Source organism: Macaca thibetana, chromosome 10, assembly GCF_024542745.1.
Source record: "Macaca thibetana thibetana isolate TM-01 chromosome 10, ASM2454274v1, whole genome shotgun sequence".
Classification (NCBI taxonomy): Eukaryota; Metazoa; Chordata; class Mammalia; order Primates; family Cercopithecidae; genus Macaca; species Macaca thibetana.
In genome coordinates this window covers 93,210,855-93,236,962 of record NC_065587.1, presented here as the reverse complement: position 1 = coordinate 93,236,962, position 26,108 = coordinate 93,210,855, and the positions used below count along the sequence as shown (strand labels likewise).

At 46.9% G+C, this 26,108-nt stretch overlaps 1 protein-coding gene across 7 annotated transcripts in view; it reads right to left on the bottom strand.

Moving 5' to 3' along the window:
• The window catches only part of SYNDIG1 (synapse differentiation inducing 1), a 380,966-nt gene that overhangs the window by 50,135 nt on the left and 304,723 nt on the right, over positions 1–26,108 (bottom strand). The window contains exon 4 of one of the 7 annotated variants that reach the window (XM_050745506.1): positions 1,532–11,139. The exons of the other annotated variants lie outside the window; for them this stretch is intronic. Within the exon in view, the coding sequence (XP_050601463.1) occupies positions 11,044–11,139 (96 nt within the window). The 3' untranslated portion in view covers positions 1,532–11,043. Of the gene's footprint in view, positions 1–1,531; positions 11,140–26,108 lie in introns of those variants that run through there. 7 annotated transcript variants of the gene reach the window in all.

Below are 26,108 nucleotides of genomic sequence, written 5' to 3'. Positions count from 1 at the left end.
CCTCAGCAGATTTTATGTGATAAAAGCTCTGCTCCAGAAGTCCTTCCCAGTGTACCCCTAATAAACTACAAAGGTCTTCCTGATCCCAAATACAAAAATATCACCTTTTTGTGAAAATAAAAGTTTTGATAAATTGGTTCAAGAATGAGGAATGTTGAATTTGAGGCTGACAGTTCCTGATGTGTGGCTGAGAGTATTGCTTTCTGGAGGAGATGATGAGGCTGTCGCGCCCGCAGGTGGGGATGTGGTGGCTGACGAGGCCCTTCCGCAGTCCTCAGAGGCCCCTGCTGCCTCCACCTGCCCCGGAGCTCACCCTCATGCACGGTGATGCCCGCCGCAGGAGCCACCATTTCATCTTCTACTTCTACAGCTGGGCAGGGAAGATGCCAGGCCACAGTTTCCAACCTTGTCTGGGCCCACAGCTCCCAGGACATTCTATGAGCCTGTTCTCTAATTTCCTCAGACTTCACTTTGAAGCCTTCTAGGCCACAGCCTCTTCCTTGATTTCCATGGTTTCCCTTGTACGTCACAAAGTAGAGGCTCCCCAGCTGGGACTTTTGAGGCAGTGTTGATTTCCTGTCATTGCCCTCCATAACAACACGCCCTGTGGACAATCCAAGGGCATCTATGACCACCTCAGTTAAATACCTTCTCCCTCACTTCCCATCAGCAGCCAAGCCAGCTCATCTTCCAGACCCAAATCATCACGTGATCCTGCTGTCCTCCTCTCTTTAGAGTGTTCTTTATTGCTCCGAAGGCATTTGCCTTCACTTCTCTTTGTTCGGTATTAATCTCACCACTGACTACTTCAGTGTCACCTTCCCTCTGGACGGGACATTCTATAACTCGGGGTTCTTGTAGAGTGGCAATGGCAGAGAGGCAGGGTTCCCAGCAGCGGCAGCCCAAGGGCAGCCGGATGACAGTGGACCAAGGTCTGACGAGTCCTGAGGATGCAGCACGAGGGCTCCCAGGACCCAGGACCTCAGGAGTGTGGATGTCGCTGCAACCATGTAAGGGATTCTGCTGCCTTTGAAACAGAGGGACTCAGGCCCGCCCCACCACATGGAGCTGCCTGAACCATCCTGGATTCAAAGGACCCTTGAGATAGACTCTGGCTGTTTCTCTGCTCCCCTGGGTTGTTTTCAGTTTGGGGCCCTGATGAATAAAGTATCATGAACAATCCTGTATATCTCTTTTTGTGGACATTTCTGAGTTCGTTTCTCTTGGGAAAATATCTAGGTGGGAATAAGGGACATACATGTGTTTATGTTTCTAAGGAAACTTCAGATCATTACCACGGTGTTTGGAGCATTTTACCCTCACACCAGCAGTGGGTGAGTGTCCCAGTCCTCTAGGTCCCAGCCAATCCCCAGGGGTCTCAGCACGTTGAATATGGACCACGCCGGTGGGTGTGTGCAGAGGCAGCTCATGAGGTTTCCGTTTGCACTCCTCTGATGATACAAGATCATGGGCACCATCTCTGTGCTTCTTGATTTTTGCATATCTGCTTTGTGAATTAACTATTCAGGTCTTTGTCTTTTTATCATCGAGTTCTGGCATTCTTCACCACCACCAGCAGAATCTCTCACTTTACAGATGATGCATCTCCTGTGCAGTCACGCATGTGGTCCTTGCAGGGTTGGGCTTGGACTCGGCTCCTGACTCCAGGCACTTGTGCATGACCTCAAAGTATAGAACATCTTGAGTGGCAGGAGAAAGGCCACTTGGCAGCAGGAGGCAGAGACAGACGACCACTTGCCTGTCTTCAAGCAGTTATCTCGGCAGCTGATACTATCTCAGTTCTGGAAGCTGCCTGGGCTGCTCACTCTGGTCCACCCTCCCTGGCAATGGTGCTGTAAAATGATTTCACAAAACCTGCATTACATTTACTTCTCCTTGCTGGCAGTAAACCATGGCTAGCTTTGTAAATCACTTTCAGCTTTGAAGCCTCAGTGGTGTATAAACATGTGGAAGGGCCCCAATTCTCCGTGTTCCTACAGCACAGCATGGCACAGGCAGTGGTGGGCTTCTTTTCCTTGGTTTATTTATATGGTCTTGACACAACAGAGCTGCTGACTGCTGCGTGGGCTCAGGTGGCTGCGAGGGCCTTTCTCTGTGGTCCTCATTTGGCTTCCTGTCAGTTTCCTTCCTCCTCTGCCTACCTCCTTTCCTCTTCTTCCTGTCTTGATTTCTCTTTGGCATATTGTTTATTTAATTGCCATGACTCTTTGAAAGGCCCTGAAGTCAAAGCAGTCACTTTCGATTCTCTTGCCCAAGAATTTCCACCTAGGACCTTCCTCCATCCTAAGACACTGCCGAGGAAGTCTCCCCAAGGGCAGTAGCAAGACCAATCCGAGAACCCCAGAGGCACACTTGTCTCACTGTTGGGAGGCCACTTCAGCATAAGCGGGGAGCCGACATGTCCACGTCTGTCACAGAGGAGTGTGTGGGCTCTTGGGCCTGCCCTTGGCGTGTCTTGTGTGTAGCAGGCCAGAGCCGGCCTTTCTGGCTCACGTGTTCTATCTGCAGCCTCTCAGCTAAGCATCCATCTCCACTGTCCAAGCTCTGCATTCATTCTGCCTGAAACAAAGCCATTTGCATGGGGCTAACGTGGACAGATACAGAGTAGCTGTGGCTGCCTTTCTCATGAAGACCACTATGCCCTCAAAATCATCATCTTCCTGCCTTTCAGGGTCTAGATCTTAGAATCCATATGGGGGATTTGGAAAGCCTACAGACTTGCTTGCCTTCCCTTCCACCCAATCTGCAAAGCGTGGAGACTGAAAAGCAAGGCTGACCTTCACTTCCTGTTCTGGAAGGATCAAGGGCCGGCAGAGGATGCAACTCCGGATAATGGTGACAGAGCCCTAGTGCGGTGTGTTTGGCAGAAGGCAAAGGGTGGAGCAGGGGTGTGTGCTTCCTGGGGACTGCCAGCTTGGCTGCAGCCAGACTCCCCTTCCCACGGGTCCTGCTGGCCCCGCTGCCATTCTCAATGTGTTTTGATTGGGTGGGGAGCAGAAAATACAAAAGAAATTTCAAAGTCCATTACTTAGAGGACAAACGTATAGCATTATGCACTGATACTGCCTTTCTTGAAGTGGAAATTCTGCTCAGGGTCCATGCCAGGCCTTCCTCCAGTCAGTAATAACGACCTTCTTCACTTGGAAATCTTTTCATTTTCTCTGCTATGAAGCCCTTAGTAAGGCCACCTCAATTGATGGTCCACACACCAATAAATACATCAGAGGATGAATAAGCAGAGGCTGGCAGGATGGGGAGCACAGAGCTGCATAATGAAAGGTGTCAGAGCTGCTGACTGCAGAGGAGTGCTTTGCTGCAGATGTCCAAGTTCGCGGGGCTCCCCTGGTACTCGCTTCAGAAGAGTCTCGACTTAAGGGACACGGGCTCTGGCAGTGCCAGGAAGCTTTCGACCTGCTTCCTGGCAGTGGTTGCCAATTCTTTTCTTTTTTTCCCAGAGAATTTTTACATAAGGAAGTAGGGGGCTGAGCATGCTGGGGATGCCCCGGAGAGCGAGCCCTGCCGACAGCTCGCCAGCTTCCGCCTTCCTCTGTCCTAGCGGGGGACCATCCTGCTCTCCTCTAAGTGCCCTAATTATGAACGATCAAAAATGATTTAACATCCACGCTGCACACCAACGACATGAATAAAAGATGGAAAGATACTGCCACAGCTCAGAAAGCTTACTCTTCAAGTTTTCATCACCACGCTGCTCTCCGGCCCGAGGATCTCCACAGAGTGACTGAGCACTTGATTCTCCAACCTCCAGAGGCGACCCTGCTCCAGGGCAGCGCTAAGAAGTGCTGAAGAGGGGGGCTTATTCTTAGGGTTCCCCCAGCCTTGTTCTCCACTTGACAGTGGGACCCTGTTGTCAAACAAGCTCAGAAGAGCGTTCCCTTTTAGTTCGGTAGCAAAGCATTTTGTTGTTGTTGAGAATTGATTGATGGGCATTTCTGAAATTGGGAATCAAACCAGTGCCAGTTCCAGTCCCGGGAACTGGGAAAGGCTTCGTGTCTTTTAGCCTTTGAAAGAGGCACTATGGAGAATGTTTTCTGAAGTGTAGGAAAAATATCCTTTTGTTCAAAGGACATCCGAATGCGGAGACTGCAGCATGATCCCTTTGGTAGGTCATCAGAATCAGGGGAGGAGTTCTCAAAACCAGAGCACCCAGGCCTCACTCCAGACTAATCACATAAAATTCACCAGCAGAAGGGCCCAGGCATCAACGGTCCTTCAAGTTTTCCAGATTCCATAGGTAGATAAGACTGAGAACCATTGCTTTCACTGCGGTAGAGCAATCAGGTTATCCCTTGCTCCGCAAGTGAGCTTTGTCATTTGTATTTTCAAGGGACTGGTCACTTTCATCTAAGTTACTGGATTTACAGGTACAGAGTTGTTCACAGCATTCTCTTATTCTCCTTTCAATGTCCCAGGCATCAGGAGTGATGGCCCTTTTTCATTCCTGAGGTTGATAATTTGTGTTGTCTTTATCTCCTGGTTAGCCTGGCTAGAGGTTTAATTGTGTTGATCTCTTCAAATTTTATGTTTTCTTTTCAAAGAACTGACATTTGGTTTTGTTATTTTCTCTACATTTTTCCCGTTTATAATGTTATTCATTTCTTCTCTAATTGTAGTTATTTCCTTCCTTTTGTTTAATTTGTTATTTCTCTAGTGCCCTAAGATAGAAGTTTATAGATATTAAATCTTTCATTTTTTCTAAGATATGCATTTAATGCTATAAATTTCCCTTTAATCATTGCTTTAACTACATCTCCCAAATTTTAAATTATATTTCCATGTACACTTAGTTGAAATATTCTTAAGTTTTCCTTGAGATTTATTCTTTGACCATGCATTATTGAGAAGGGTTTTTTTCTAAGTTCCAAATATTTGAGAAATAACCTGTATCTTTCTGTTATTTAGTTCTATCTTAATTATTTTGTTGTCTGTCACATACTTTTTATTTTTTCTACAGTTTTCAATCTTTTGAGGATTGTTTTGTGACCCAGAATATGGCCTATATTGTGACCGCTTCATGTGCCCCTGAGAAGAATGTATATTACGCTGTTGTTGAATGAAATTTTCTTTTAATGTTAATAAGGTCAAGTAGATTGATAGTGTTATTCAGATCATCGTTTATGATTTATATCTTCACTAATTTTCTCTCTGCTTGATCTGTCAATTACTGACAAATGGGCATGAAAATCTCTAACTACCATTGTATCTTCTTCTTCCATTTCTATCAGTTTTTGCCTCTCATATTTTGACTCTCTGTGGTTAGGAGCACACATGTTTAGGATTGTATCTTCTTGGATACTTGAACCTTTCATCATATCCAATGAGCCTCTTTATCTATGATGATCTTTGTTGTTCTGAAGTTAGCTTTGTCTGAAATTAATATAGCCACTTCAGCTTTATTTTGATTAGTGTTAGCATAGTACATCTTTTTCCATTCCTTAATTTTTTTTTTTTTTGAGACGGAGTCTCGCTCTGTTGCCCAGGCTGGAGTGCAGTGGCTGGATCTCAGCTCACTGCAAGCTCTGCCTCCCGGGTTTATGCCATTCTCCTGCTTCAGCCTCCCGAGTAGCTGGGACTACAGGTGCCACCACCTCGTCCGGCTAGGTTTTTGTATTTTTTTTTAGTGGAGACGGGGTTTCACCGTGTTAGCCAGGATGGTCTTGATCTCCTGACCTCGTGATCTGCCCGTCTCGGCCTCCCAAAGTGCTGGGATTACAGGCTTGAGCCACCGCGCCCGGCCCCATTCCTTAATTTTAATACATCTGTATCTTTATATTTAAAGTAGGTTTCTTATAAACAGCATTCAGTTGGGTCTCTTTTTTTTTCGAGACGGAGTCTCGCTCTGTCACCCAGGCTGGAACGCAGTGGTGGGATCTCGGCTCACTGCAAGCTCCGCCTCCCGGGTTCACGCCATTCTCCTGCCTCAGCCTCCCGAGTAGCTGGGACTACAGGCGCCCGCCACTACACACAGCTAATTTTTTTTGCATTTTTAGTAGAGACGAGATTTTACCGCGTTCGCCAGGATGGTCTCGATCTCCTGACTTCGTGATCCGCCTGCCTCGGCCTCCCAAAGTGCTGGGATTACAGGTGTGAACCACCGCACCCTGCCAGTTGGGTCTCATTTTTAAAACTCCAGTTTGACAATCTGTCTTTTAACTGTCATATATAACTGATAATACAGTCAGATTAATGGCTGCCATCTTTGTATGGTTGTTGCATTTGTTCTGTTTTTTGTTTGTTTTTTGTTTTTCCCCTTTTTCAGCCTCCTCTAGTTTCAACTGAACATTTTACATGATTCCGTGTAAAATGGAATCTATTGACTTATTATTGACTTATATTATCCTCTATTGACTTATTATTTATACTTCTTTTTTAATGTATAGTTTAGTGTCCAAGGTTCATAGTATACATCTTAAACTAATCTAAATTTACCCTCGAATAATACCTTTTGCAGATGCCCTTCTCATTTCTTGGGATGCTGTTTTCATTTTTCACTTGAACACATGCTATAATCACCAAAGGCAGTGTCACTATTTTTGCTTTAAATGGATCTTTTAGATAAATTATGAGCAAGAAAAACAAAATATTTTATTTCACTTCTAGTTATTCCTTTTTTGCTGTACTTTTTTTCTTTATGTAGATCCAAATTTCTGACCTGTAACATTTTCCTTCTGTTTGAAGAATTTCCTTGCTATTTCTTATAGACTTCAGCCCTGCTGGCAATGAATTCCCTCAGCTGTTTATCTGAGATAGTTTTTACTTTATCCTTGACTTTTGAGGGATACTCTTACTGGATATGCAATTCTAACTTGCCAGTATTTTTTTCTTTATTTGTTTCTTCAAATCTTTAAAGATTGCAGTAAGCTGCATTCTTAGTTGCACAGTCTCTTTTTTCTTTTCTTTTCTTTCTTTTTGAGGTAGTCTTGCCCAAGCTGGAGTGCAGGGGCATGATCTCAGCCTACCATAACCTCCGCCTCCCGGGTTCAAGTGGTTCTCCTGCCTCAGCCTCCCGAGTAGCTGGGATTACAGAGTCGCACAGTTTCTGATAAGTCTGCTGTAGCTTTAATCTTTATTTCTCTAAAGAGAACATCTTCATTCTTTTCAGATGTATTCAAGATTTTCTCTTTGGTTTCAATTTTCCATGGTTTTAACAGGATATATCTCAGTTACTTTTGGTTGTTGTTGGTTTGTTTTTGTTTTTTGTTCTAATTCTGCTTGATGTTTTCTCAGTTTCTTAGGACTGTGGCTTGGTGTCTATGACTAATATTGGAATATTGTTGGCCATGATTTTAAAAAATATTTCTTGTGTCTTTTTCTGGTATTCCAATTTTCATATGTTACACTAGTGCCTGCCAACCTTTTTGGCACCAGGGACCAGTTTCGTGGAAAACTATTTTTCCACAGATCAGTGCAGAGGGGATGGTTTCAGGATGAAACCGTTCCAACTCAGGTCATCAGGCATTAGATTCTCATAAGGAGAGTGCAACCTAGATCCCTCACATGTGCAGTTCATAATACGGTTTGTACTCCTATGAGAATCTAATGCCACCAGTGATCTAACAGGAGGCAGAGCTCAGCTGGTAATGCTTGCTCACCAGCCACTCACCTCCTGCTGTGCGGCCCAGTTTCTAATAGGCCACAAACCAGTACTGGTCCACGGCCTGGGGGTTGGAGACCCCTGTGTTACACCATTTCATATTGTTCCACATTCTTGGACTTTCTGTCCTGCTCTGTTTCATTTTCCATTCTTTTTTCTCAATGTGTTTCAGTTTGGGTCATTTCTTTTCACCTACCCTCAAGGTCACTGATTCTTTCTTCAGCCATGTCAAATCTATGTATGAGCCCAATAAAAAATTATTTGTTTGTCTTTTTTGTATTACTGGCATTTCTTTTCATATTTCTGCTGACATCCATTTTCTTAAGTGTTGTCTACCTCTTCCATCAAAGCCTTTCACATATTGATCATACTTGTTTTAAATTACATGTCTGACAATTCCAACATCTGAGTCATATTTGAGTTTGGTTCTGATGATTATTTTGTTTCATCAGTGTTTTCTTGACTTGTGGCCTGCCTTGTAATATTTTGTTGAAATATAGACATATGGTATAGGGCAGAAGATACTGAGTTAAATAAGACTTTCAGGTGAGAATTGATGTTAATTTGGCCAGGAGTTGAAGTGTATTAGATGTTTGGTGTAGATTTATGTGTCAGAAACTTCTAATGTCCTTATTTTTGCCTCCTCCCTTGGCATTTGGGCTCCTCTATATGTGGCACCTAAGTCAGAATATATGTCTTGTGGCTTCTCAAGCTCAACTCATGGTTATTTTCATATGTTACACTAGTGGTTGCCAACCTTTTATGCTCATTCACATGGTGGTAGGGCATAGGGAAGGAAATGTTCTCTGATTTGATCAAGTATCATTCTTTGGAGTGCATAGGTGGCCTGGGGTGCACTCCAGAAAAAGGCATGACTTTAAAATCTTTCTGTTTCTTCCCAGGGTAGAGTTTCCCCCATAACAAAAGCATACCACTGCTTCAGATACTAATACAGGGGAAGAAATGAGACCCGGCAGACATATCAGCACATGGGTTTGGGACTAAATGGCAAAAGAGTTATTTAAAAATATGAATAAGTAGGGTGTAAACTTAGAAATGCAGTATTTCAGCAGATCTGAAATAAGACATTTTGCAAATGGCCATTTAACAAGAGAGAATGCCAAATTGTGCTAAGCCAACCAACTGAAACCTTCAAAGTGCTATGCACTTATGATGTGATAAATTATTTACTTAAGTAGCAAAAGTAAATAGAGAAGCTTTCCCAACACTTTGTTTTTAGAATAGCAAGTGAGATGCTTGTGGAAGATTAGCAAATGCTTTAAGGTTGCTCTCTTTTGTTGAGACAGTTTCTATTCCTTTCTCGTACACATATAAAACATCAGGCTGCACATATTTGATGGAATATGCTAACTTAGCTTATTTTTAACACTCTCAAAATATTTAACGCTATCATTTAGCGTTATCAACATAATGCTGTTTGCTTTGCTCATTGAAGATTCACAAGATTCTTAGCCCTTTTATCTCCATCAGGTAATGTGTTTATCATCATTGCTATGTATGCCAACGGGCATCTGCCATGTATAATAGCATCTCAGTCAAAATGCCTTTTACCTTTTACTGAAATAATGCCATGAACTTATAAGACTGACAGAAGGCATTTTAGGTCAAAGATATTTTGTTAATTTGATATATTGTTTTGGAATAAAGTATTTAGGAAAATAATTGTTCTGTCATTATTCATTTTCCTGTGAACCTATTAATACAAATATGTTATGTGTATAATTTTCTTTCATCATTGGAAATACAGCTATGGCAGACTATATAGTCCCAAAATAGCAGCTGCAATTTTCCCCATCCTTTATAATCTTCTGGAGCCTTGACATCTATGTCTTCTCCCATGAATGCCTTGACCAGTAGAGCCCAGCAGAAGTGATGCTGCCTGGCTTTGAAGGTTGGATCACAACCAGATCTTGTGTTCCACCTTGATGTAGGATGTTTGCTTGAGGAACCCAGCTGCTGTGTTGTGAGAAAGCTCAAATTAGCCCATGTGCAGAGACCACATGGAAAGGCACTGAGATGGGCCTCCTATGGATAGTTGGTTTAAAGTACGAGCCAACAGCCAGCACTGATGACCAAATATGGGAGTAAAGACATCTCCAAGTGTTTCCAGACCGTACTGTCTGGTCACCCCCAGCTTTGGGTCTTCCTAGCCGAGGTCCCAGACATCATGTTGTAAAGACAAACCATCCTCATGGTGCCTCTTGAACTCTCAATCACAGAAATCATGAGCATAATGAAAAAGTTGTTTATGCCACCATGTATGGGTAGCAGCAATAAATAGATCAGTGTCGTAAATAAAATTTTGAGATTTATCAGAAAACGGGGAGCTGGAGTTGTGTATGAAATACTTTCCTTTGAAACCGATAAGAATCACATAGACTGTGGCTTGAAGTTTGCAGCAACTGATACAAGGTTATCCTGAAGAAGAATTTACCTTCTCCTCTAGAGTCTTAGGGAAGCTCTCCAGGGCGGCCAGGATTTTGAACCTCTTTAGTTGAGTCCATATTTAAATTCCCAGGGCCTCAGTTTCCTCATGTGCAGAACTCCACAACATGCTTTGCCTCATGCAGGGTCTGAACCTGGAAGCCTCTGCGTCACCCTTTCTCTCCCTCAATGCCACTCAAATGGAAGACACTGAATCCTGATTTTGCACATGAAAGTTAGGCTGGGTCATGCCACATGGGGTCTGTGATACAATGTGTTCTGGTCACTAAAAGATGACTTTTCTTTAATGGTTGGAGCTTTGTTGACTAATAATATCATGAAGATAATGTAGTCAGTCTGGGCTATGCTATTACATAGTGGCAACACTACATTTATCTTAATTATAAACGTTAAAAATAAATACAATGTAGAAGCAAGGTTCTTGAATTATGTGTGTGCGTGCACTTGCAAATGCATGCTCTTGTTTATGGCACATAAATACCAGCTCCCCTGACAATCATCTACGAACAGGAACACGAAGATGGCAGACTTGTCTCTCTTACCACTTCGCAAATATTGAGAAGTGAAACAAGACTGAATTAGTGTTGTACAAATGATTGGCTACCCTCCAGTTCCTTTCATAACAGCAGCATTTAAAGAGAACAGAGTTGATGATGACAATGACCACTGGGCCCAGGAGGAATGGCCCTGGGTCCCCACTCTTCAGAGCAGCTGCAGCGAAGGCCTTAGGAGCTTACGTGTACACACTGCGCAGCCAGTCCAGATCCTCATTACACATCCGATTAAAGGATCCTTGAGGTGTAACACCAGCCAAGTTTGGCTGAGGGCTGAGGGTTCCACTAAGTCAGACTCACAGGCTTATCATAGGCATTTTCATTTTTCCAGCATTTAAAACAGTGAGATAGAACCAAGACCACAGCTTCTCTTTAACTCTTTTGGCAGTTTTAAATTCCAGGAGGCTTCAACACTCTCGCCCTGCAAAGGAGACTGTAAACCTCAGTCTTCGCATATAAGAGCGGGAGGTTCTGCAGAGGCCATACCTGGAAGAAAACAGGTGCATTTTGTCTCCCTGTATATTATTTGATGATATTATTTGTTGTTGCAATTAAGGAAATACAAGCCCTAATGCCCTGGTCACTTGGCTACAGTAGTTACATATCTGAAATAACAACCACCACCACAAAATAAATAAAATAAAAAACAAAGAAAGGAAAAAGGAAAAAGAGTCACATGGAGGGGAAGAGGTAAGAGAGAAAAAAATAAGAGGCTCATCCAAAAGAAGAAAAGGTCACAGCGGCTATTCTCAGTGTGTAAAATATTCCATTAGCTTTAATATGTGGAGGACATTAGCATTACGCACAGTGGGAAGGAACATTTTTAATACAGAACCTCTTCTTCCAGCTTCAAAAGATGAGAGGAAAATACAAAGCAAATGAAGCTGCTGTTGGGATGATGTCTTTTTCTCCTCGGAGTATAGAGGAGAATACTCCTCTGGGTGGGCAGAATAGCAGGCTCGTCGGGACACAATTTGCCTGGTCAGAAATGACCCCGCAAGAGAAGGAGAGGCTGAGCCCCACAGTGCTCAGGAGGACAGGTGCTCTGCCTCCCAGAGATGGTAAAGAACCCCCCTCCCTGGGCCCTTCCCAGGGACCCCCTTCCCCAGGCTCTCCCCCATCCCCGGGCTCTCCCCTCTCCCGGGGCTCTCCCCTCTCCCGGGGCTCTCCCCCATCCCGGGGCTCTCCTCCCTCCCAGGGCTCTCTCCCTTCCCCAGGCTCTCCCTCAGGACACCCCTCCCCGGACTCTCCCCACCTCCGGTCTCTCCCCTCTCCCTGGGCTCTCTCAGGACCCCCCTCCTTGGACTCTCCCCCCTCCCTAGGCTCTCCCCCCTCCCCAGGCTCTCCCCCTTTCCAGGGCTCTTACCCCTCTCCAGGCTCTTCCCCTTCCCCAGGGTCTCCCCCTTTCCTGGGCACTCCCCACTCCCCAGGCTCTGCCTCAGGACCCCCCTCCCTGGGCTCTTCCTACTTCCCAGGCTCTCCCCTCTCCCCAGGCTCTCTCTCAGCATCCCCCTTCCCCAGGCTCTCCCCACTCACCGGGATTTCCCCTCCACTACGCCAGGGGTCTGCCCCTCCCCAGGCTCTCCCCCATCCCTGGGCTCTCCCTCTTCTCCAGGTTCTCCCTGCTTCCCGGGCTCTAACCCCTCCCCAGCCTCTCTCCCCTCCCAGACCCTCCCTCAGGACCCCCTTCCCGGGCTCTCCCCACTCCCAGACCCTCCCTCAGGACCCCCTTCCCAGTGTCTCCCCTCTCCTAGACTCTCCCCCCAGGATCCCCCTTCTTGAGCTCTCCCTCAGCCTCCCCTTCTTGAGCTCCTTGGCCAGGAGCCCAGCGGGGAAGGTCTTGGGTTTGCCCGCCCTTTTGGGGGGCTTCCTTGTGGTAAATCTCAGAGGGCAAAATGCACCCCTGGGCCTTGCCATGTTGACCGGGGAGTCTGAGGGTGAAATGGGTTGCCTACGTCTGGGATCCTTTCGGAGAAGGAGGTGGCTCTTATAAAGTCGAGTTCTCAGGAGCACCAGGCAGGCAGTGTCTAGAAGCTCATTAAAGGTCTGGTCTTACAGGCATTGCTGTTGCACCTCCAAAGGGTGCAGCTGTGACTGTGAGGAAGGCACGCAAGTCCATTCCCAGCTTTCCCTGGTTCAGAGTAGTGCCGTGTCCCCTTTTGTGCTCCAATCAACCGGTTGGGAGGTGGCAGGGCAGCAGAGAGAAAGGGTGTCCTGATGGGGCAGAGTCGGGACTGAGTTTAGGAGGTGAGGGAGAGGAAGGATGCGGGCCAGGAGCACGGACGTTCGGTGGGGATGGCTGGAGGGTGAGCAGCCCCTTGCAGAGCCACGCGATGGGGTGCAGGCCCCGTGCTGTGGGAGAACCCTGGGGACAGCATCCAGGCGGCCACCTCTTCTCGGCCCACCTATCACATCGGGTAAATTTTCTGTGTCTGTTATGTAAACCTCCTGAGTGACCTAAGCAGCTACAGGAGAAGGGGGAGGCCTGAGAGTACACGGATGCCACGGAGGGCCGTGGAAGGGGACAGATACCTCCAGAAGCTGCCGAAGCCACCTCTTTGGCCCACACTCTGAAGGTCAGCACCCTGAAGGTAGCAGGCCGGGGCTCTGCTACCTGGCCTGGTATTTCAAACCCTACAAGGACAGGGCCTTGGTCCTGCTCTGTGCTGTGTCCCCAGTGCCGGCACCCTGTGTGTCAACAGTAGCTCAGTGAAGGGTTGGGAAGCGCATACCCTATGAGCAGCAGCTGGGCATCACAGCAGCAGCAAACAGCAAAGCTAGCAGGTGATTTTCTCTCCTCCAGGCTCAGCCAGTTGCTGTCCAGGTGTGAAGGCTGAAGCCCCGTCCAGCTGCCTCAGCCCTGTGCAGCTGCCTCACCCCCTGCACCTGCTCCTTTCTGCTCCGCCTTGCCGGGGCCTCCTTGCACCTTCTCCTGGGAGCTGCTGCTGCTCCCCACAAATCAGATTCTGTGCTTTCTCCTGCTGAACCCAGAAACCTGGGCCCTGAGGTGGCTGAGAGTGCAGAAGGCAGGCCTTTCACTGCCTGAGGGAAGAAAGGTTGGCCCACCCTTGTACTGGCAACATGATCTCGGCCCTGTCTGGAATGGGAGCTTCAGTTTCCTTCGAATTCCCCAGGCCGGGCGCGGTGGCTCAAAATCCCCAAAGGCGGAGATCACGAGGTCAGGGGGATGCTTGGTGAAACCCCGTCTCTACTAAAAAAATACAAAAAACTAGCCGGAGGTGGGGGCGCCTGTAGTCCCGGCTACTCGGGAGGCGAGGCAGGAGAATGGCGTAAAAACCCAGGAGGCAGAGCTTGCAGTGAGCTGAGGCCATTTGGTGCAACAAAGACTCCGTCCTTGAGCTGGGGGGATGTTGGTGGAGGAGGGGCGCGAGCCCCTGGAAAGGCTTTGGTGAAAGGCCTTGAGCTGGGTGGGAAGGAGGTGCTGGCCAGATGGACAACATGTCACAACGCCAGGTAGAAAACCTCACCTTCTTAGAGCCACAGCCCCTGTCTCGGAATAGTGTTCTTAAATGTATACAATAAAATACAGAGGCTTAAAAGATGAACCAAATATATTGAAATAGAGCTTTGGAAATATTAAAAATCATAATCAATATAGAAATATATGGGCTACTTTAAGACATTAAATAGCAACTAACATTTGGGTTTGCATTTTTAAAGTAGTGATGAGCATAAACAATATTTTAAGATACCATCAACAGCTGTTATGTGATGTGAAGACATCTGTGGTTTCTCCTGGTACAAAGTCACAACAAACTCTGCCGTGTGCTGCTTACACTCCTAATTGGAGGAAGTGCTAAATTTCAGCTAGAGGTTGATGAAAATAATGATGTAACTCATTTTCCACCCAGGCTCATGGATGTGCTAAATGACTTCCCTGGCCCTCTTAGGGGTCCTTCCTCTAGAGGGGAGAGGGGAAGAATCCCACGTTCTCTGAGCTGCAGAGGGACATTGAGAACTTTGGGCAGCAGCGAACTGAGAGGAGGTGGAAGATGAAAGACTCCGCAGACTTTCCACTGGGCGCCCGTTTCAGGGACAGCAGTGTGGGGTAAATGAGTACCTGTGTCCCCTCTGAAAATGTGCCTGTGAGGAGAGGCCACCTGGAGGGGAAACTGGGTGAGTTCTTGACCCCGAAAAAGCCTGCCTAGCCCTGGGGCCATGGGGAGGATAAGTGGGTGCAGCATGGGCTCCTTGTGCTCCCAGGCTCCCACAAAGCTCGACAGTCTTCACTGAGGGGCCCAGCAGTTAGAGAGAGGTGGCCTCTCCTGCTGGGTCAGGAGCTTGGTTCTGGAAGCGTGCTAAAGGAGCTGTAAGAGAGCACAACCTGGGGTCGGAAGATCCAGGCTGAACCCAGGTCTTGCCCATCACCCCCTTAGGGATTTCAGGTGGGTGGTGGGGTTCTCTGATTATCAGAGTCCCTGTTTCCTGCAACATTGGAGCAACACCCCTCCCTGGGTCCATTTCATTTCACACGGGTGTTGGGGTGTGAGGATCTTTAGAAGACCATCATACAAGGAAAGGCAAGCTATTAGGGGTGGACAAAACGCTGTGTGGACCAATTACATGGATGTTCAAATATTAGCAAGGAAGCTGCCTAACCTACTTAAGATACTAACGTCTTTAAGAATTTCAATAAACATGTACAAATTGGTTGTTAATTTCAAATATTAGCTTTCACTTATTAAAGTAGGCCCCTGAAATAACTCCTTTGAAACATAAACTTGTTAATTGCAAGGTAACAGAAGTGCTTGAAAGCAATAATGCTGCTTTAAAATATTTGACAAGTCAGACGTTTGAGAACATTTCCCCACACCTGGTCCAAACTACAACGTATTGTTAAGTTCTGTTCATTTCATTCTCCACTCACCAATTACATTAATTTATGCATATAAACATTCTAAGTATAGCCTAAGCATTTAAATAGGCGAAGCAGGACTTCTCCTTGACAACAATTTGTCAATAATTAGCACTTTAATAGTATTTGTGTTTTATTTATACCCTGACAACTTCCAAAAAGGATCTGTGTGGAGGGTTAGCTCATTCCTCCCATGTGACTCCCTCTCCCCCTCCTTCCCTCCCCCTCTCTCCCTCCCTCTCTCACTGCCTCCCTCCCTTCCTTCCTTCCTTCTTTTGATTTTCCTAGCCCCAGTTTCTAAGATCTAATTTAATATATTGCTGTGATCACTCCAGAGTCTTAAATTAGCAACTTTAGGTTAGTTCCCCTCAGATTCTGTTTTCACTGGAGAGTGGGAGGTTTGGGGAAAGTGCTCTGATGAACCAGTTCCCTTTATTCTTGGTTGTTGCCTCCCTACTTCACTCTTTACAACAACCAGTCAAACAAACAAACAAAAAAGTATATTTATTATATTCCTTTACCAAACCACAGATTACACAAATACTAAAAATTCTAATCATGCACATTAATATCTCAGAGTGAGGCTGGGTGCAGTGGCTCATGCCTATAATCCCAGCACTTTGGGAGGCTGAGGTGGGAGGATCATTTAAGCCCAAGAGTTCAAGACCAGCCTGAGCAACATAGTGAGGCCCCATCTCTACAAAAAAATTTAAAAATTAGCCAGGTGTGGTGGGCATGGTGGTGTGTGCCTATAGTCCCAGCTACTTGGGAGGCTGAGGCAGGAGGATCAATTGAGCCCCGGAGGTCAAGGCTGCTATGAGCCGTGATAGTGCCATTGCATTCTAACCTGGGCAACAGAGAGAGATACTGTCAAAAAAAAGAAAAGATCTGAGAGCGATGCCCAACCCTGCTGGCGATCAGGGTGCTCTCCATGGTCTGCCTCACCCAGCACTGGTAACAGCCTCTCTCCCCTACCTGGGAGGCAGCGTGGCCTCTCCATTCATGTTATCCCCCAAAGCCCTAGATTACCATCCTCTTCTATCTCCAGACACTAAGAATTCAGGTTCCAAATCCCATTTATGCCATTTATGCCCTTGTCCTTTGGGTGTCATGATTTAAGCTGGGAATGTTCCTTAAAGTCCCAACTGTAGCTGGAGAAGAGCTGCAGGGGCACTCCGTCAGTCTAGAAGTGCTCTGGGAGACGCCTCAGGAGCTGGTTCTGTGTGGGCTGAGCAGGAGTTCCGGCACAAGGTCAGGAGGGCAAGCATGAAGGGAGAACCTCTGTGTCGAGGTGTCGAGGCAGGGGGTGCGGGTGGCTTTAGGATCCACAATGGGGGACACAGGAAGCTCGGGGTCTGGCTAGGCACAATGGGTATGCTGAGGGCAAATTCTCCCCCAGTCCTAGCTCCATGCTGGGGTCCATGGGCAGGTCTGTGTCATGGAAGGCTGATGGTGAGGCCAGCAAGGAGACTGCACCAGGCCTGGGCATGCAGCTCTGTCCAGGGAGACGGCAGGACAGGGAGCGGCTGTCCAGGTGCGGATGGTGCTGTCTCTCTGATTTGCAGAGTAAGCTTGCTTGCTCCCATACAGCACACACAGCAGCTGTCAGCCTCACCACATCTTGTCTTATCTTATCTCAGAGGCCCTGGGATAGGGAGTAACTTGGCCAGGGTCACATAGCTGGGACTGGCCATCACCAGGATGCTTTCCAAACTTCCAACCCCAAGCACCCAGACCCTTTATCTAAGTAACAGGGAGGTCTGATATCTTCCAGGTTGCCTTGGAGGTGGGCAGTCTAGCCAAGCATTGGGAGGGTCTGCTCTGACACTCTGCCTTCACCCCATCCCATGGTGCCATCTCCCAGAGACGCAATCTCCTCATCCATAAAGCATTCCTTCCCATTTCTTCACTGTTGTGGAGGCACGCATGTGACAGAGCTCATGAAGCACTCAGCATGGTGCCTGGCACATGGAAAAGCTCAGGATGTGACAGCCTGTGGTGGGCACGCAGGATGTGTCCCATTGTTGGGGTGGATACCCTCTGGGGTTTGTCCCTGCTCCTGAGTGGCTGGCAGTGATGTGTCTAGATCCAGGAGCCTCCCAGACCCTGAGTTCTTGACTCCTGCAACCATTTGTTTATGGACCACCAAGAGCCAAAACCCTTCATGCACACTTTTTGAAGATGAAGAGCTGTTATAATTCTGTGCTGGGACCGAGGGGGAATATTTCTGAGTTAAGATATATTTAGAAGCATATCTAAGGTTGACTTTCCTTTAAGCCTTTTCTCCTAGCTTTTGAATTCTGTTAAGTTACTGGGAAATAAAATTAATCTTTTGCAGGTTAATGAAAGGTTGTGCCAAGATCAGTTTTAAGTCCTGCTGCCAAAGCCATTCTTTAGTCTTATGGCTTGGGATGCCACGTGTCATGAATAATAGCGCAGGCTGCTTTCTTCTCCTGCTTTAAGACAAAGGCACAAGGATGTTTATGTCAACAGGGACCATCACAAATATTCCCAAGTAGACTCAGGACTCAGGGGCACTTGATGTCTGTCCTGGCACCAAAGGGTTAAGCCCTGTCCAAAAATTAAAGGCACCTTCCCAGCCCTTTCAGCTAAGGTCAGACTGTTCCTAACTAAATAAAAAAGATGAATTATTTGGAGAAAAGAAAAGTCTTGGGTGGCCTCCGTGCTCCTAAGTGGTGACGAGGATTAATGAAGAATTTGCAGAAAGAATCGGCCTTTCTCATGAAAGGCACACAGTGGTGGCAGGTTGAATTTTTTGCCTCTAACCACGCAGACCCTTAGAGCACTTGATACATAAACTATGTGATATTCCCTGGGGCAATATTTTTCTTGCTCTTGCCATTAAGTGGCTATGTCCCTGTCAGCACAGCTATGCAATGGAACTGGATATGTCAAGAACACTCTCATTAAGACATGCAATTACAGGAAGCAGTGCAGGGTTTGGTGCTCCCTGTATTTTATTTTAGAACACCTGAACTACAGTATTATCCCATTCTCGGGGATCACATGTGACAGTAACAAGAGGGCTCTGGCCAGATTCGCTATGATTCTTGAACTTAGAATGCTCAAGGGAGACCACCACCATGGGCTAAAACCGAACAGCAGAGCCACACTGCATGAGGAGGGGCCTGGGAGAGGCACCTGGCCCATTTCCTGTGGAGGAAGTGGAAGCTTGTGGGTAGAAGGCCTCCAGGTAGAGGCTGAGGAAGGGCTCCTGGAGGGGTGGCATGGGAGGACAGGCCATGAAAGGTTGGGGTGGCAAGTGCACACCAGGGTACGGAAGGCAGGAGAGAGTGGAAGAGGGAGGGTGTGGCCCTGCTGAGACCCTGTGGGCAGGATGGTCCTGCTGTGGGTAGGAGGGGGGTGCTGGAAGTAGAGCCCTAAGCTGAGTTGTGAGAGCCACCAGCATCCAGCAAAGGTGCTCTGAGTGAGCTCTGCAGAGCATCAGGAACCGCTGAAGCCTGGGCTGGAGACAGGCACCAGCTTACCCGCCTTAGGAGCATTAACTTGGGGACTTTGGCTGACACAAGAGAAAAGGGAGGTACGAAAACAGGGTGGTGAACTGGAAGAACAATCTAATGGTTCCAAAAAGTGGCAGGCCATGAGAACCAGACTAGAGTAAAGGGACAGCAGACAGGAACGGAGAGGCCAGGAGCCTTCGTAGAGAGAGAATGCTTGGGATTCACAACCTGGAGAATGTGGTGAGGCGAGGGGAGGGAGCTATGGGCCGTGGTTTGGAGCCCTGGATGTGGGCAGACAGTAGTTCCAGCAGCAGAAATAAGGCGAACACTCAGAGGCAACATCCTGAGCATCGCGCGGTTCAGCTAGGGGAGCAGATTTGAGAGAATCTGCCAGGAAGCGTGCCTGGGAGCTGGCTGAAGACAGAAGATGCCCCTCTGACTAAGGAAATAAGATGCCAGTTCAACTCATTTCCTGTCATTGCAGCAGGGCAAAGCCCTCAAGGAAGACGCAGCCCTTCTTGACAAGGCAAAGGCGCCGAGAGTGGCCTGGCTTCCTCCTGTGGACCCATCTCCCTCTCCCTGGGCAGCACCAAAGCACAGCTCTGGGCAAAGAACACTTACATGCACCTGGGCAAATACACAGTGCCTGGGCCAGGCAGGGAGAAGGTCAGGTGGCTTCGTGAAGGGCTCTGCCTCCCTCCAGACTCATCAGCTCATCAGCCAATTTGGGGCAACTCCCTTTCTCGAGATTCAACTTTCATGCATAATAAATTGTGCCCTGCTGAGAGTGTTACTTGCAAGATACCTTTCCAATTACCTAAAATCCAGCTTAAGGACCAGAACAATCAGGCAATGCATAAATCTGAGCTTCCTTTGTGGGTGGTGTGCGTGACTCAGGAGCCCTGCTGTGGAATCAGAGATGGGGATAGTACATTCATTCTGGCTGGTTAGCACTCGGCCCCACTGTGTGCACAGCTTCATGCATAAACATGCTTCCGAGTGCCCACGGCGGGTGATTCGGAATCGTTGCATGGACACAGGTGGCTCTGGAATGAAGAATCGCCACTTACCATATCCTTTTTGGTTCTCACACCCCGTATGACATCCCCAAAGGAATGCAAAGCATTCTATACACCTATGAAGAGCAGGGCAAAATTTTTCAAAATTATCACAGGAATGCAGAGAATCATTTTAAAACTGAGCTTGGAGAGCCTCAAGATACCCTGTCTGTCCACCCACCAGTGTCAGTCTAAAATTAGCTGGGTGAGAGCTGCAATTTCCATGTTTTCACCTGTGTTTAGGATTCCTGGCAGGCAGCACCACAAAGTATTGCCCACCTGTTCTTTGTGTTTTCTGTGCCTGAAAACCTTTCCAGGGTGGCCTGGAAGCTCCTGTGCTTTTCCTTTTGACCAAAAAGAGATGATCAGAGGCACCACGTGGTGGTAGTGGTGGGTAGGGTTGCACGTGGGATGGACCTGGGAGCATAGGGAAGGGGCAAAGAGGATAATGGCAGAATGGGAGAAATGGGGAAGCCTTGGGGTGCAGACATGTGTGGAAAACACAAGCTCAGACTGGGTGGAGTGGGCTCTTGAGGGGTGATACTGTCCAGATAGAGGTTGGGCCTTGCACGGTGAGCTGAGATACGAATGTTCAAGTGGCCCCAAACCATGGAGCTTCTGGAGAGTCAGTTGTGCTGGTGACTTGGTTATAAACTCATTCTTCCAATTTCCTATACTCTAGTGCAGGGCCGGCTCTCAAAGGCACCTCTCTCGGCCTGTCTGTTTTGCTATTTCCAAGTCCCCTGAGCAGTCTGCAGTCCTGTTGCATCATCATTTATTTCCGAATTCACCGAGGCATCCATCCCTTCCAGCTCCCAGCAGAGTCCAGGGGCTCATCATCCTCTGCTCCTGCGTGTGCTTGAGTGCTGCCACAATGCAAAGCTTCCAGGGACATACATACAGACTGATACAAGTGAATGCTGCAGCTGTGCTTCAGAGACCCTTTACTACTTTATACACAGTCTAGACAGGTTAAAAATAAAGAGTGCCCCGTCTAAAAGGAAGGACAGAAAAAGAAAAGCAAAGGGCATCCCACATCCGCCTTCCACGTCAAAGCACAAGATCGAGGTAATTTTTTCAGCTCTAAATTGGGCATTTGCTATGCTCTCTGTCTGGGATTCTTATAACTCCCTAAGCACCAGAAAATGCTAAAGCTAAGCAAAGAGGCAAGGAAAGGGGGACAATGCCGAGAACTGCTACCTCCAGAGTCATGAAGCATGGGTCCTGTCCTCTTGCTATGCCATTCTTTTACAGCAGAGGTGTAGATGGTAATGTGATGAGCAACTTTAAAATGCCCATGACACTGAGATGAACCTAAAATAGCCCTGAATTCCCATGAGAATCTATAATGTGCTGATCAACCAATGACTCATTTGTCACCCCTCATGTGAATCTATAGGTTTGGCTTGCACCAACATATGGACACACAAAATTACTGTCCTCCATACAAAGCACTACTGTATGCTGTTTTTCTGAACATAACCTAATCTTAGCTTTAATTCTAGAGTGCAAGGGTTGGCCAAGAGAACTGAGCTTATGTTATCAATATCATTCACATGATTCCCTCCATCTACATTTCTCAGCCCCATCCTTACTGATGGGCATCCGGCGGTCTGAGAGGTACTTATTGCCTTATTTGTGGCTGAAAGCTTTCCCTTACCAACAGGAAAGGTAGTTTCAGTTACTTTTTAATTATTGTCTCATCTATGAGATCAGCATACATAATATCTTGTGTATTCCTCCCGAGTATTTTGCTATGTGCACACGTTTCATGTTCCTGTGTGCAGAGGTCTGGACACAGGGGTCCTGCGGTGCTGTCACTTGAAGTGGGTCAGTTGGTGGGTGATGGATTGTCACCTTTAAGATTTTATTGGAGGGGCGCGGTGACTCACGCCTGTAATCCCAGCACTTTGGGAGGCCGAGGTGGGCAAATCACCTGAGCTCAGGAGTTTGAGAACAGCCTGGCCAACATGGTGAAACCCCATCTCTACTAAAAGTACTAAAATTAGCTGGGCATGATGGCAGGCGCCTGTAGTCCCAACTACTCAGGAGGCTGAGGCAGGAGAATCGCTTGAACACAGGAGGCAAGTGAGCTGAGATCACGCTACTGCATTCCAGCCTGGGCGACAGAGCGAGACTGTCTCAAAGAAAAAAAAATACTTAGAAGATAATATTGCCAAAATTTAAAATAATTTCTGCATTATTTGTCGCGGGTTTATATTCTAGAAAGCATTGATAGATCATACCTTTATAATTAAAATATCTTTTCTTAGGTATACAACTGGAAGGACACACTAAAATTCAGCATTGGAGACTACGGGGTTTAGCTGCCAAAGATGTTTTGAATGTGCTCTAACATCTTGTTTCATAAGAAGATCTCATCCTGGAAAAGTCTGTAAAATAGATTTCTGTGTAAACCTGTATTTTAAATATACTTGAAGTAAATTGCAAGACATTATGTTAATACGTTAATGTTACCTTCGGGTATTTGTGATGCACATAACTGCCCTTGACTTACCCATTGTAAATATTGGGAGTTTTAAAAGATTAGGTTTTCATCAAATGGAGTACACCTAAAAAGTCTACAAAAAGGGAAGAAAGTAATTAATAGAAGGTTCTCCAGCTGTGGCCAACTCAAGTCCCAGTGTGCCAGTGAGAGAGCAGTTGGGCTTCCCTGTCCCCACAGCTGCCTGTGAATTTCAGCCCTTGAAGCAGGGAGAGGTGGAGCCCCAGGCCATCTCTACTGTGAATGTGGCCCATGGTGACTGTCTCGCTCTTGAGGAGAAAAAGTCACAGCCAGGCAGCAGGAGGGGCGAACATTCGTCATGGGCCAAGGCTCTTCCTAGCCCCGCTTTCCACTCCAGCAGCCCGGGTGAATCAGGCATTGAGGACAGCCCTTTGGCCAGAACCACGGTGCCCAACTGGGACTCTCATCAGCCCGAATGAGGTGGAGTTTTCTTTCTTTTCTTTTCCTTTTTTTTTTTTTTTTTTTTTTAGACGGAGTCTGGCTGTCTCCCAGGCTGGAGTGCAGTGGTGCAATCTCAGCTCACTGCAAGCTCCGCCTCCCGGGTTCACGCCATTCTCCTGCCTGAGCCTCCCGAGTAGCTGGGACTACAGGTGCCCGCCACTATGCCCAGGTAATTTTTTTCTTTTTTGTATTTTTAGTAGAGACGGGGTTTCACTTTGTTAGCCAGGATGGTCTCGATCTCCTGACCTCGTCATCCACCCGCCTTGGCCTCCCAAAGTGCTGGTATTACAGGCGTGAGCCACCGTGCCCAGCCTTTTTTTTTTTTTTTTTTTTGAGACAGCCTTGCTCTGTTGCCCAGGATGGAGTGCAGTGGCATGATCGTGGCTTATTGCAACCTCTGCCTCCTGGGTTCAAGCAATTCTCCTGCCTCAGCCCCCACTAGTAGCTGCAATTACAGGTGCGTGCCACCACGCCCAGCTAATTTTTATATTTTTAGTAGAGATAGGGTTTCGCCATGTTGGCCAGGCTGGTCTCGAACTTCTGACCTCAGGTGATTCAACTGCCTCAGCCTCCCAGAGTGCTGGGATTACAGGCATGAGCTACAGTGCCCGGCCAAGGTTCAAAAAGAACTTTCACCAGGTCATCAGTGGCAAACAAAGCCCAAATGAGTGGAAAGAGGTTCGTTCATATAACACATGATTCTTGAAAACTCCTTATTTCCAACTCCCTATGGACAGTACTACCTAAACTGCCCAGGGCAGCTTCAAAACGAAGATCCCAGAATCATCCTCCAAGCACTGCTTCTTCTCCTGCTCGTCTGTGTCCACTTTCCAAGTCAGCATCCAGGGGAAAGCATTCTGACGAACACAGGAGCACACGATCTTCTGCTGACTGCAATCCTCTTGCTTGGCAGCCCCTGGCCCCCGCTGATCCTGCATGCTCCCCTACGTCACCCCAGGGGTGGGCATGTGTGCTGCGCTCTGCCCACCTGTAGCACAGGGTCTAAACTCCGGATCTCTACTTCCAGAAAACCCTTAGAGTAAGGATTAACTGGGCTACAGTAAGTTTCCTAAATCTATTCGAGGTAGCATCTGGATGGACATTTCTAATTCAGATTTGTTCTCTTTTCCTAGTAACTTTTTCAATAATATAATAGTCAATTATATAATAACCCAAGGTTTTACCTTAAAATGCAATTCGTACTTTTGATTTAGCATGAGGTCAACAGAACCTAAGATTTGAGGACAAAGTGAAATCTGGGGTAATTGTCTGCTAGATATCTATTAGAATTCAGTGAAATAGTTTCCCAGAGACAATTGTTCATGAGTTGTCGCTCACGGCAAGAGGGGTCAGTCCTCAACCATCAGCTATTTAGGAGGCAGGGACATTCCAGTAACCACAGCCTCATAGCCACATCCCCTGACACAGGTGGAGCTTCGAGACCTGGCTTGAGGCCATCTGAGGACAGCACTGGCTGCCCACATGGCTGTGCTGGAGACACTTGTAATGATGCTCCAGTACCTCTGAGATCAGCCAGCACATTGTTGGATTGTCCCAGCCTCTGTCCAGGTTGGCCTGGCAGTCACAGAAATGGCCACAGATAGTGACCAGAAGCCAAGGGACACCACACAAAACCATAATTCTGTAGGACCTGCACAGAAGACCTCAATCTTAAAAGAGATGCAAAAGAAATGTGTGAACAGCTTTGCTGTTGGAGGCATGCTAAATTCTAACAGCTCCAGGTACATCATTTAAAGAAAAATGATCACATGTGGGAAATGTAATTGGAGGTGAGCCCTGAGTCCAAAAGGAAGAGTGCACAGCTTACATTGTAATGCATTGCGATGTCAACCCTGGATCCCACACATCACAGGTTTGCAGACTCTGCCCTTGGACAATCAGCATGCATATTTTCTCTGCTACAGACAAATAATCACAAAATCAAGATGCTAATTACCAAGACAATGCATCACCTATCAGTGGAAAAAAACATCTATCCAATCCACTGCACGGAGCAAAGCAGACATGATGTATTTGTTCATTTACACATCAAAACAAGTTAAAATCAGTAACTAACTGCAGCATGGATTCCAGAGGAAAAAAATAGATAAGAAACCTGATTTGTCTTGGCTGCACCAGATCATTAATATTTATATGGAATTCTTTAAATCCAGAAGTTGCAAAACAGCTCTCAGAAGCTACAATCAGCATATTAAATATGCATACTGAGACAGAGATACAGACTGGGGGAGGGAGAGAGAGAGGAAAGATGCCACTTGACTGCTTAACTGCCCTCACACATTTCCCTGATACAAGTTAAAATAAACCCATGCGGTAATATTGGAGCCATCCTCTAGCAATGTTTTTCAGTGCATTTGTCTGCAAAGTCAGTGTTATACTTGTGTCTGGCTGGGCTCTTATAGCCCTCATTGCAACCTTCGTTTACATGTCACTCACCCAGGAAGGCAGATGTGGGCCCACTGCAAACTCTTCCCACCCATCTGTCCCTGGGTAGCATTTTCTTTCTGTGTGGCTCCATCACTCCTGCTTGGTTGAGATGCCCTTTGTCAGGACTTTCTCCTGGACCCCAGCACAGGTTTCATGTCTTTACCCAGATGCCCCCCGACTACTTGCCCATGACCTTGGATGCCCTGCGACTCTCAAGGGAAAACTTGGCTCTTGTGCTGATTCTGAATCTACCAGAGCCTAACAGACGCATTCATTAGATGGGATTCAATTTACTTTAAATTTGGGGACGTTAAAAAATAAGGAACTTAAGGATAAAAGTGGAATCTGGAGGGGTGCATGGAACATTATCCCAGAGTCACTGGAAAGGAGTCCCGATCCAGACCTCAAGAGAGGATTCTTAGACCTCGTGCCAGAAAGAATTCGAAGTGGGTCCATAGAGTAAAGTGAAAGCAAGTTTATTAAGAAAGTAAAGGAATAAAAGAACGGCTACTCCACAGGCAGAGCAGCCCCAAGGGAGGGCTGCTGGTTGGCTCTTTTTATGCTTATTTCTTGATTATATGCTAAACAAAGGGTGGATTTTTCATGATTTTTCTGGGAAAAGG